The following is a 13,536-nucleotide window of genomic DNA, read 5'->3' on the forward strand; positions in this document are numbered from 1 at the left end:
TGTTATTGTTTTTATTAACAGCAACCCCTCGCCAGTATAGAAGCTATGAAGTGGCCTTCCATTCCAGAGCACCAGACAGCCCTGTGTGTAACTTTCCACATGGGGCACCCTTGTGTGTTTACTCTTTCCCATTAATAGTGTTTATATCTAAAGGAGAGTGGGCCCCAAATTTATAGGGGAAATGTTTTATTCTTTTTCTTTGCTGTTTCAAAAAATACCTTTGATTTGAATTAACTGCTTCTTCTTGTTAACTAGTAAAGGTGAGTCTATCAGAAGAAGCGTTTCATGAACTCTCATTTTGAGTGGCTTTGAAATCATAGTATTTTGAAATTGGGGAACCTTGTCTAATGGAATCCATTCTGAGAGTGGGGGCTGGGTGCTCCCAGGTGCTACAGAAAAAAATGAAGTTAGTGCTGTTTACTATGCTAGGTGACCAGGTAGGTAAAGGTGTATGTAGGTTCAGTATTTTAAAAAGCAAAAGGAAAAAAAAAAAACCCAAAGGGTGGGGGGAACTTTAGGCTACCCTCATATGTCACATTCATAGCAAGCCTGACTGTGAGAGCACAGGTTGCTGGGAAGGGGCGGGTCCCTCAAGTTCCAGGAAGGAGGGCTCAGTTAATAAGATCAAATGAGTTGGTTTCAGTTTCATAGTCGCTTCAAAAGTTTGTCCCTGCTGGTGTGACCACAGTAACGAAGCCCAGATTCACCTACGTCTTGTCGGTGCCTAAGAATTTTAGACCTCTAATTCTATCCTAGGACGGTAAGAACATTTTGTGATTTTAACCGAGCCCTGTTAAAATATTTGTCTAATCCTGCCAGTTTCTAGGAACACAGCCCCTATGGGGCTGCTGCTACTTCTGCCAAACGATTCTGGTCCTAATTCTGGGCTTCTGAAGCTGCAGCAGATCTGTATTCTGTAGTGAATGATAGAAATGGGGGTTTGTAAAGGAATGTTGTTTCCCTTAGGGCAATTTTTACTGGACAGTTTTACCTCCGGATTTTTAAGTACCCTAAAAAAAATACCCAAATTTACTTAATTCCTCATTCAATCATTGCACAGTTTAGTGTATTCATTCATTTCTCTACCTTTTTAAAATTCAGCCCAACACTGAGAGTGTATGGGGGTAACTTATATGGCCTACTGTAGTTTGGAAACTGCCTTTTTTTTTTTTTAAGACTGATTCCCACGCTGAAGACCCCACCCCAATATTTCCTGAATATTCCTCCTCTTTTACAACTCTCTGGGGCCCATCATGAACCGGAGCAGATTGAAAGAGAGCTTTAAGAGGGGAAAACTTTAACCTACACTCAAACAATTTTAGGAAATGAGCTAGTTGCGCTTTTTTTTTTTTTTTGCATATTGAAGCCCTACTTGGTCCTAGTCAATGATAGATCAATGGGTGGGTGTCTCAGCACAGCAGCCACTCTGGTCCTTAATGTAATTTGGGAAATCCAAGGAAACGGCAATAAGTCTCAAGAAAAACCTTTTCATTGCATCATCTTGATTAATCCTTAAGGCTTATGTCCATACCTTACCTGATTTTATGAATGAGATAGAGCAGAGAGAACGAGTTAGTCCCTCCTCCCCAACGTCACCTCCTGACTTTCTGCCTGCACCCAGAAACAGCAGGGGGAAACCCTGCAAACTTGCTTTAAACGCGCGCGCACACACACACGCACGCACGCACACACACGCACACGCACACGCACATGAGATTCTAAATGGGTAAGTTATGCGAGCAAGAAGTATTTCAATCTGGGGGTGAGTAAGGAAGGTGTGAGCTATTAGAAGATTTTCAGTTTCAAACGGCAGAACACAGGCAAGGAAATGTGATTGGGAGTGGGGAGGGAAGGAAAAGAGGGATCAGTAGATCACATGACACTGCCTGAGAATTAGTCCGTCCTGCAGATTTCAGTATGTGACATCAAACAGGTGTAAAGTCAAACATATACCTACAGGAAGTCCAATAGGGATGATTGCTTATGCATTCATTACTAACCTGTGCATACAGTAAATTCTGCCTGCTGGAAAAGTGTGAATCCAAGAAAAGAAAATTTATTTTTAATGTGATTTTTGTAAAAGGAATATTATTTTCCCCCCTTATGCCTCTCCTTTGGTTTGTGAAAATATGGCCACCATAGCAGTACAGAGCTTCATGCCAATGGCGTTCTTTCATATGTTCCTCCTACCATCCCAACACACTGATAGCTGCAGACAGCTTGGGTTCAGTCCTTAGAGTTACCTACCATTTGTTCACTATTTCATGGACAAGTCTAAGATGCAGAATAGGTACAGATCAGCAATGACTGAGGGTCATTCTCATTGGAAAATGAAAATGAAACCATAGGTCCTAACTCCCTCTCCCCGGACAGAAGTAAATAGGCATAGGTGGATTGGCTTGAGAGTAAGGCCACCATGTGTAATATTCTTTACATGAGAAAAATAGTTTTCAGAGTTGTGTTTTAGAACACAACTTTATAAATTGGGGATTTCATGTACCAAAGTACCTTATAGGCAACACTTATAAAAGACTGTGGCAGGTATAACCTACAGCTCTAAGAGAAAATGGAACCCTAGCAAGGTAAAAAATGGAGCGCTAGCCTCTTTGTCAGAACCTGGAAATAATAAAGATTTCTGCCTTGACATCTAGGCTTGCTGGGGCAAGCATTCAGTCATTTTTCAGTTGTGTTCAACTCTCTGTGATGCCAGTTGGGGTTTTCTTGGCAGAGATACTGGAGTGGTTTGCCATTTCTTTCTCCATCTCATTTTACAGATGAGGAAACTGAGGCAATAGGGTTAAGTGACTTGCCTAAGAGTCACACAGCTAGTTAAGTGTCAAGGCCACATTTAAACTGAAATCTTCCTGACTCCAGGGCTGATTGTCTATATACTTCATCACTTATCTGTGCCTCTTGCTACTTCTCTTCACCACTAAGACCTTCCCTAATATACCACTTTCCCTCTGGTTGGTGGTGGAGGGCAGAGGGGAGGGAAAGATAATGTTGCTTTCCGGTAAGACAGGTAGGGAAGGTACTGTGACAGAAATTAGCATAGTGACAAGTAACCTGCCTTGAATGTCAGGGATTCACTGGATCTAGGCCTAAGAAGGTACTCACCTTCTAGGCTTGAGAGTTTAACCATCATGTTTAATATTGTTTACATGAGAAAAATACTTTTCAGAGTTCTAAACAGTTGACTTGGTAATCAGTTATTTGTAGTGATTGGCCTTTGATTAGAGCAGATAATAAAAAAGTGACAATATTTATGTCATTCAAGAAAAAGAAATACCTTATGTGCATGGATATGCCCTGCTTTCCCATTATCTTAGTTGCTTTACTACACAGTTCTTAGTACCCCACTGGCAATGAGAATTTTGAACCACACAGACCAATTATTTGGTCCTATTTAGGCTACCATCTCTCCAACTTCATGAAGGGTGTCATACCTTTGGGATATTCCGCATCCTTAAAAAAATATTTATGCTGTTTCACGAGTCATAGAAGGGATCTCAGAGACCGTCTAGCACAGCCCCCTCATTTTACAAATAACTTGCCCAAGGTCATGTAGCTAGGAAGTGATAAAGGTAGGATTTGAACATAGGTCCTCTAAATTAGGAACAAGTGTTTTCTTCATTATATATGCAGTTGCTTAAAAAGCAACAAAACAAAAACACGCTGTCTTTAACAGCAGCATTGAAAGTTAACATGAATATTATTTCATGTTCAATAAGGCCAGAGTTAGTAGTCAGTCGAATTGATGAATTCAGATATAGCTATATGACGTTGGGCTAAACAGATACTTCATCCCCCTGGGTCTCAGTTTCCTCAAATGTAAAAAGTGGGACATTTCTTGGAAACATGGCTAATAAGAGAAATTTGTTTTGCATGTCTATACATATTTATAATGGGTTTTATTTTTCTTGCCTTCCCAATGGGTGGAAGTAGATTTAAGTCTCAACTAAAATCCTTTCTTTACTGGAATCCTTTTCCATTCCCTCTTAATTTTAATGCCTTCCTTCTATTGTTTCCCATGTATCCTGTGTATATTGCTTTGTAAATATTTGCAATATTCTCTCCCCCTTTAGATTGTAAGCTTCTTGAGGGCAGGTGCTATTTTACCTCTTTTTGTATCTCTAGCACTTAGAATGGTGCCTGGCACGTAGTAGGTGCTTAATAAATGTTGATTGATTGGATTAAAACTAAAATACACTTGAATTAAAAAAATAAGAAGTTGAACTAGATAATTTATGTCTTTTCCAGCACAAAATTCCATGATCCTTTGATTTAGAAATTTGCCACTTTGTGGAGGATGGGAAAAAAGGTGGCACAAAAGATAAGAATCTGTTGCCCTTTGAAAACACATTTGTTCTTTTACCATATCTTTGGGAAACTGGAGAATGACTCAGAGCAATTCATCAAATTCAAGTTGCTGGGGGGATGGTAACTGAGCATAAGTCAGATGTGTCAGAGCATGCTCTGTTTGAACCTCTCCCAGTGACAGAGTGGTTTATAGTTTGCATAGTTTTTTTGGATGACTGATTTTTAGGGAGCTAAAATGTCCTCCTTACTGTCAGATCTGCCACCAGGGGACTCAATACAGTGCTACTTCTTTTTTTTTTTTTTTTTTTTAGTGAGGCAATTGGGGTTAAGTGACTTGCCCAGGGTCACACAGCTAGTAAGTGTTAAGTGTCTGAGGCCGGATTTGAACTCAGGTACTCCTGACTCCAGGGCCGGTGCTCTATCCACTGCGCCACCTAGCTGCCCCCAGTGCTACTTCTAAAGTCACCAAATGAAAGCTCTTTACAAGTTTTCATCTTAACAAGTAGAACTCAGGGGCTCTCCTCACATGTGGGGACCTTCAGAAAAACTGCCTTCCCCCCCACTAGATCTCCACAAGCCCTATGGATGTGTTGACATTCATGAGCCAACCAGATGACATCCTAATTTAAAAGTAAAGTGAGGCCTGGGACTCAAATTCTTCAGATTGATCAACTATAGTATTAGTCTTATACAACTAACTGGCCATTTCACTTTGGTCATACGGACATAGTCTGTATGTAATAGTTTTATCCTTCTTATGAGGTATTTTTTTTTTAGGGATGTTACATTTCCTCATAACTTTATTTACTTTACATTGATGCTCTATTTATTTATATATGTACTTGTCTCCCCCATTAGAATAAAATCCTTGTGAGTAATAATAATATGATGATAGCTTAGCATTAATATATACTTTGGGGTTTGCAACACATTTTGTGTGTGTGTTTCTTGTTTAGTCTTCACAACAACCTTGTTAGGTTTATTTTTCTTGCCTTCCCAAGCATTTTCCAAACTTTGGGAGGTAGCATAATTCTTATGCAATATTGTTCATTGCTTGGGAATTCAGCCTCTGTTTTAGTATTGGGTTGTAATGTGGAAATGACATGACACAAAGAAACAAATAGGTTTGTTGTAATTTCACTTTTGTGTGTATGTGTGTGTGGGGGCAATGAGGGTTAAGCAATTTGCTCAGGGTCACACAGCTAGTGTCAAGGGTCTGAGGTCAGATTTGAACTCAGGTTCTCCTGAATCCAGGGCCTGTGCTTTATCCACTGTGCCGCCTAGCTGCCCCCTCACTTTCTTTTTAAAGAACCCTTTGAATTGCCTTAAGGTACCTTGGTTTTCATGAATCTTTATGTAAACCACAGGTACAATGACTGAGCTTGCACTGGGAATCAGAAAATGTGAAATTTTAGGCAAATCATTAAAAATTCTGACTCAGTTTTTCTTCCTTCTTTTCTCACAGAATCCAACAGTGTATATTCAAAACGGATGCTTACAAAGTATTTATTGAATTGATATTCAATAAATATTCAATATTCAAATATTCAATATTCAAACAGCATGGCACAGATTTTTGGTCATCCTTTTTCCACTTATTTATTACCTGGCTGATCTTAGGAAACTCACTTTGGGCCTCAGTTTCTTCTTCCACTTTTTTTTTTTTTAGTGAGGCAATTGGGGTTAAGTGACTTGCTCAGGGTCATACAGCTAGTAAGTGTTAAGTGTCTGAGGTCAGATTTGAACTCAGGTCCTCCTGACTCCAGGGCCGGTGCTCTATCCACTGCGCCACCTAGCTGCCCCCCAAGTATTATTTTTAAAAGTGGATGAAGAGGGGCAGCCAAAAGAAGTTTTGTGGGAAATCTCTATTGATGATACATGAGTCATGATGACCAGAATTGGGAGTGAATTGATAGATGAACTGAAATCAGAAGCAAATGATCTGAGAGTGTAAGGGAGGACTTGCAGCTATCTAGTCTGTTAAAGTATTTATGGAAGAAAAAAAAGGCTCAGCTATTAAAAGAATCATATTGAGATAAGAAAAGTTAATTAAAGAATGAACATGTGGAACAGAGGTTAAAATAGTATTTGCAGATGTTTTAATGTTATACCCAGAAAATACAGGGGACTCTGGGAAAAAACAAGAGCTTTCAGCAAGGTAGTGGACAAAGAATATCAAACTGTCATTTGTATTTTATATTCCACTGATAAGACTAAGAAATATCAGAAAAAACACATCCTATTAATTAAAATTACAAAAAACCCCAAATATCTTCATTAATCCATGAAGAACTGTATTTGATCTGTACAAACAGAATATATATAGCTGTTTAAAATTTTACTGAGAGAAACAGAGGAATATCTGAGCAACTTGAAAGATGTGCCAGATACTAGACTGCTAAGTGGAGCAGTAAACAAGTTCAAATTCTCCCTCAGATACCTACTTAGTATCTGAGTGACCCAGGGTAAGTCACCCAACCTCTTGGCCTCAGTTTCCTCATCTGCAAATGGGGATAATAATATTACCTATTTTGCAGTGTTGTGAGGAACAAAAGAGATAGCAGGTGAAAAGCTCTTTGCAAACTTTAAAGTGCTATATGAATGATTGCTGATGGTGTTTTTGTTGCTGTTACTTGACTAGGAAGGTTAAACATTAAAGTATTGGGGCAGCTAGGTGGCGCAGTGGATAGAGCATCTGGCTCTGGAGTCAGGAGGACCTGAGTTCAAATCCGGCCTCAGACATTTAACACTTACTAGCTGTGTGACCCTGGGTAAGTCACTTAACCCCAATTGCCTCACCAAAAACAACAACAAAAAAACCCCCCAAAACCCAAAACATTAAAGTATCAACACTCCCCAGATGAATATATTCATTCAATGCAATATTTGGTCAATAGAATATTAACTCTTTGAGGGGAGGGACTTTGTGGTTTTGTTTTTAATACCCCCTAGTGCCTAGAACAGTGTCTGTCATGTGCTTTCATCAGTTTGTTGTGGGGAAATAGGGTAGGGGTTTGGGAAAGGGGTAGGGGTTTGGGGTTCTTAGGAATTCCTCTTTAAAGAATTACATCCTCTTGCACACAAATCCAGTAGAATAAGATAATAGTTTTTTTTCTCCCTTTTTTTCAAGATAATAGTTGTTTTAGGGGCTGGGGAAGGGAAACCAAGAGGAGAAGGGAAACCATGGGGGCAAGGCATGGCATGGAACGTGGCTCTGAGATGCCAATCTCCTCAAGCAGGAGACAGGCAGATACTTTTTTTTTTTGTTTGTTTTTTTGCAGGGCAATTGGGGTTAAGTGACTTGCCCAGGGTCACACAGCTAGTAAGTGTTAAGTGTTTGAGGCCAGATTTGAACTCAGGTACTCCTGAATCCAGGGCTGGTGCTTTATCCACTGCACCACCTAGCTACCCAGGCAGATACTTTTATAGAGGACTGATGGAAGTGATCATCTGACCGTGGAAGATTCCCTTATTGAGGGAGGGCCATCCTCCACTGGTGGTGACTGGGGGAATTGGGTGAGGGGTGGCTGTGGATCTCTCAAACCATCTCTCTCCTCCTCCCAGCACAAAGGCAGCAGACACACCCAATCTTATCTCCCCAGGGGTGGGGGAGACTGGAATGAAGGGTGATGGTCTCCGAGCTAGCTCAGTCCTGATCATGTTCTACTTATCTCTTTAGGTGTAATCAGATTCTTTGGTTTAGTTTCTCAAGGAGAAGTTTCTTTGATGTACCCCAGAGAACTTCTGGGGTGCTAGGCCCTATAACAAGTGTAAGGGAACTTTTACTGGTGAGGAAATGTCCCCCTATACAGAGCTTCAATTTATAGACTTAGAGAGTTTTTCCTCATTACCAATATGTTTCAGTGAGAAAATAATTATTAGTAATGGATTTACTGGGGGACCCAGAGATCAGTTTCTCAGTGCTTTCTCCCCTTCCCCACTCCAGAAAGTCCAGTTTGCCTTGATCTGGAACAAACCCAAGAGAACAAGACTGATGGGATTAAACCATGCCTATATAATGAACTTGGCCTTGAGCAACTTCAGTGAGGGTCTTTTGCATTCTTTTTCCTGATGGATTTTTTTTTTTTTTGGTGGAGCAATGAGGATTAAGTGACTTGCCCAGGGTCAAACAGCTAGTAAGTTTCCCCATGGATTTTAATGTAGACCGCCTTTTGGTCTTGTCAACCAATGGAATTGAATGATGCTAACCAATTAGCTTTGATCAATGTATAATGACCCACCTCTATCAAAAGAGGATTAAAAACCCTTGGAAGATACCATTAGAGTCTTTTGGGTTTGTAAGGGGCTAAAATTCTAGCTAGTCTGTCTAAAATATCTAATGAGTAGTTGCCAACAAATTATAAGCTTTAGCAAGAGTTAGACTTTTAAGCATTTATTAAGGAGAATAAGAATTTGGTAAAGAGAGAGAGCAAGGCCTAGATTCATCTATCTATTAAAGGAAGAGCGCATTTCTAGCTGCCTTCTCCACCAGAGTCCTCAGGAAAGAGAGCAAGTAAGAGCGCCAGCCTCCCCCTTCTTCCTTCCACAAGCAAACATCACTTCCTGACGCCAAAGAAAAGACCGCATGGTCTTGCCCTCAGAGACCTTCTCCTCATGGTGGAGCTTTCCTACAGTGGGTCTCCAGCGGGTGGCGTCATTCCAATTGTTACAGGTTTAGACTCTCTTTTAGGACAGCATTGGTGTTCTGGAGCTTTTCTCTTGCTCTTGCTAACTGGCATGCTGAAACTCTCTGCTTTCTCTACCACTTAGGCCTGGGACCATGAGAAGTAAGGGAGATAAGTGGTCAATCCTTTACTGGTATGATATTAATAAATTAATATACGCTTGCCCCAAACTTGTGTGATATTAATAGCAAATTAATTAAAAAAAAACCAGTGGTGGTATTGGTGGCTTCACAACTAGATCTCTTTATGAAGCTATTTTGCTTCCTCCTGTGTGCCCGGTGTGTAGCACTTAATAAATGTTTGTTAAATTGAACTTGATTTAGTGTGTGTGTTTTTTCTGCTATGACATAAGCCATTAATATATTGGTTTCCAATTTGAATCATTGTCCAGATAAGGAAATTAAAAAACAGCAGGCCATTGCTTTTCCTATAATAGTTAATTGTTTTTCAACATCAGTTCACTTTAGATGTTGACCATAGAATATTCTTGAACACTAATTATTTCTGAAAACCTGATTATCCAAAGGGGATGAGAGCCCAGAGGCTGACTTAAAGAGAAAACCAAGTGATCAACTTAAAAAATGCTGGGTTGTTTAAAATACAGTTTGTTTAGAGAGTGTCATCTCTACTGAAAAAAAAAAAGTAATTTCAGGGGACCATTCCATTCAAATTAATTTGGAATTATGACTTAGAGTAATCTTTTTTTTTCTTTTCGTTTGCTGTTATAACTGCTAAAGATTCAGAGTGTCTTGTACTAAGTCTTTGTGGTATCTACTAACATCCAGTAATGGAAAAGCAAAGATTTCTTTGCTTTGCCCTGATTTCCCAAAAAGATATGACATCTTAACATCAACTATCTTTTGGACAGCATGGTGAAGTCTTTGAGACTTTCTTACTAGGTTTCAACAAGTCAGGAGCTGTGAAGTTAACCAAGATGATTGTATTCTGTGTTTTGAGTAAACTTTTCTCTTTTACTTTCCATTGAACCTAATACTAGGAATTCAACTATGGAGAATCACACTAAGAGAAAAACTGAGAAACAAATGAAGATGTCAGCTAATCAAATGGTAAGAGTAAATAGTTATTTTAGCCACTTGTTAAAGGACTTTTCAGAAAATAATAAAAACTTTGATTGGAATGAGAAATCAGTTGAACTTTCTATTTCAATATCTGTTATATAATCTTTATATGAAGCCCTTTTTCTGCTTTAGTAAATAGAATATTGTATAATGAACCTATTTGAATATTACTTTGATGGTTGAAAAGCTTATAGCTTATCAAGGTCAGTATATGAGTGTTATTTCCCTTCTCAGTGGGTGTGAGAGGGGCTGGAGGGAGGAGAAAATTTGGAACTGAAAATAAAAATGAAAAAAAAATTTAAATGAGAGTGAAGAATGAATTTAATTTGGCCAATCTAACAGTGGCTAGCATGGCCAGTTAAACCTTTTTAAGCTTCAATTTCCTCATCTGTAAAATGAAAATAATATTGTACTATTTACTTTATGGGCTTATTATGAGGAAAATACTTTGTATACCTTATAAGTGTGAGTTAATATTCTGAATATCAGTTCTCACTGTTCAGCTCCATAGATTGAAAGCTAGAAGTTGTAGGATTCCAGGCTGAATCGTACCTTTAAACATACCTTGATAAGAGATTAAAAAAAAAAAATCTCTGAAGTTATATGAGTTTATTCTGTTGTTACTTTTATTTTTTGTTTGAATGTTCGGTACCTCATAACTTGGGTTGCATTTAGTGGCTCCTGCCTAGTATAGCACTTTCCCTTTCAGAATTTATGGTCTGTTGTCAGCACTTAGCAAAGTGCTTTGGCCTTGGTAGAAGTTCCTTAAGTATTTGTTGAATGGATGGAATGGATGGGTGTATCTTTGGATGAATGCTAAAATTTAGATGTGTAGCTTCCTTTCCCTTTCCTTTCTTTTTTTAGTGAGGCAATTGGGGTTAAGTGACTTGCCCAGGGTCACACAGCTAGTAAGTGTTAAGTGTCTGAGGCTGGATTGAACTCAGGTTCTCCTGACTCCATGGCCGGTGCTCTATCTAGGCGCCACCTAGCTGCCCCACCTTTCCTTTCTTTCAGCTTTGTTAATATGACTTCCATTCTATAGGAGAAAGGTAAGCCTCAAAAATCAGCCCTTTAACTTATAACTCACCAACTCCCACAGTCAGTGGTAATATAATATTTGATGAATTATATGGTATATAATAATAATCTATGGCGTTATTATAAAGATTGATCAAAATTTATAGTCTTATTATATTATCTAATTTGTGTAGTCTTATGAAGATTGATCCTAATTGTTAATAAATGTATTATAATGCTGAAGCAAAGTTTATGTGTTGGGGTGTGTGTGTGTGTATGGCTACTAAGTAATTAAATGTGAAATAACATTAAGTCTAGCATTCACTAGCTAGCTACATGACTTTTTTGTTTTTTGGACTTTTTTGTGGGGCAATGAGGGTGAAGTGACTTTCCCAGGGTCACACAGCTAGTAAGTGTCAAGTGTCTGAGGCCGGATTTGAACTCAGGTCTTCCTGAATCCAGGGCCGGTCCTTTATCCACTGTACTACCTAGTTGCCCCCTACATGACTGATAAAGAGAACATAACATACTTGAAATAAGAAGCATAAGCAAATTGAGCTAAAGCAAGAATTATGGGAATCAGATTGAGAAAAGAAAAACCTTTATAAACAACTATGTGGGACAGAAGGAGAAATTGTTGGTGTGACAACCTGTCGCTTTGTGGAATCAGATTTCCAAACATGGATTGAGGGTCTAATGTTATGAAGGAATTTTTTTTTTTTTCAGTGAGGCAATTGGGGTTAAGTGACTTGCCCAAGGTCACACAGCTAGTAAGTGTTAAGTGTCTGAGGCTGGATTTGAACTCAGGTACTCCTGACTCCAGGGCCGGTGCTCTATCCACTGTGCCACCTAGCCGCCCCAAGGCATATATTTTTTGTTTCAACCAAGTTCATTAATAATATATAAATGCCATGGAAGTAAGTAAGTTACAGTATAAATTCTTCTTTCAATAATGATTAAGAGAATTACAATGTAGCAGTAAAAGCAGTGTTCTAATTTATCATTTGTCTCTGCTGGTAATTGAGAGAATGAAATATTGTATAGCTACATGGGTTTAAAAAAACCTTTTGTTTGATTGATCAATCAATAAACATTAATAAGCTCTTGTTGTTCCAAGGCCAAATCACTACAATATTACTATAAATTATTACTACATTAAGACAGCTTTTAAAAATATTTGATGAAAAGAATCACAGAATTTGAGAATTAGAAAGAAGCAACCCATATAATAGGGTTCTTAACTTGGGACTTGAAAGGGTCTGTTAAAATTCAAGGGTGTCTGTGAGTTTTTTTTTTTTTTTTGGTGAGGCAATTGGGGTTAAGTGTCTTGCCCAGGGTCACACAGCTAGTGTGTCAAGTGTCAGAGGCTGGCTTTGAACTCAGGTCCTCCTGAATCCAGGGCCAGTGCTTTATCCTAGCTGCCACCTGTGGGTTTTTTTAAGTTTGTTCTTGTTAAAATAAATTCTGTTCTGTTTTGAGGGACGCTGCCGGTCTCCTTCCTTGCCCCAATATTGTGGCAAGCCGCTTAGCTAACACCAATTAAAAATTAGTCCCCACAGTTTTTGGCGAGTCAACCAGGAGTTGATTAACCTAGTGAATTTCTTTAACCCCACCCCTTCCCTTTTATTTGGCCATGAGCCAACTAACCTGGGGGACCTTCTTGCCCCTCCCCCACTGCTCCCTTAGGCAATCTCCCTTGCTCTTAAAAAACCTTAGTGTTTATCTTGCTGGTCAGAGAAAAGCCGGTTCATTTTGAACTACAGGATGATTGAATATTTGGCTCCCCCCTTGTATATTCTAATTGGCATATTTTGGGACAGCATACTGCCCCGATTTAAACTGTTGGCCTGCTCAATACTTATTCATGGCATTGCTGGTTTCCTCCTCACAAACACAGTAAAAAAATCTTTGGAACAATGGTATGGGAGAGTTTATCTTTCCCACTGAGCACATATACAATATTACTGGAAGCATTACAACCAAATTCGAAATTTACTATACCACTATCATTATAGCTCAAATGGCTATAAATTTTATTCTTGTTATTGTCATTATTACAATGTGGTATTTTTTCCAAAAAAGCTGTAAAGAGAGGAAGGGATATTGTGGAAATTTATTTTGATTTGGGGACCCTACCTTTAGGCTGAGATTAGAAAGCCTTAGGCCCTCAGGGTCTCTTCTATGTGGGAGGTGCTGGTGCCCCTCCCCCTCTGCTTCAGCTGAGCCAAATAGCCCCATGGGCTGACAGCTGGGGAAAAAAAGCCCCCAGCTCCCTCCGACCTGAGCAGAGCTATCCGAAAGATCCTGGATAGCCTGTGCTGAGGCACGGAATGCTCGAGCATCCCCCCAGCCCCAGCCACAGCTCTGGCTGGCGGATTAGCTTGGTGTGTGGGTACAAAAAGCCCTGAGATTTGAGTGGAGAAAAGAAAGATATA

General features: G+C 39.3%; 1 protein-coding gene across 1 annotated transcript in view; it reads left to right on the top strand.

Moving 5' to 3' along the window:
- Positions 1 to 642: 642 nt before the first annotated feature.
- DZIP3 (DAZ interacting zinc finger protein 3) overlaps positions 643 to 13,536 on the top strand; it is a 124,287-nt gene continuing 111,393 nt past the window's right edge. Inside the window, exons 1-2 of the mRNA XM_043991130.1 lie at positions 643 to 760; positions 10,003 to 10,072. Coding sequence (XP_043847065.1) covers positions 10,013 to 10,072 — 60 coding nt within the window. The 5' untranslated portion in view covers positions 643 to 760; positions 10,003 to 10,012. The remainder of the gene's footprint in view (positions 761 to 10,002; positions 10,073 to 13,536) is intronic.

Source organism: Dromiciops gliroides, chromosome 3, assembly GCF_019393635.1.
Source record: "Dromiciops gliroides isolate mDroGli1 chromosome 3, mDroGli1.pri, whole genome shotgun sequence".
In the NCBI taxonomy this organism is placed as follows: domain Eukaryota; kingdom Metazoa; phylum Chordata; class Mammalia; order Microbiotheria; family Microbiotheriidae; genus Dromiciops; species Dromiciops gliroides.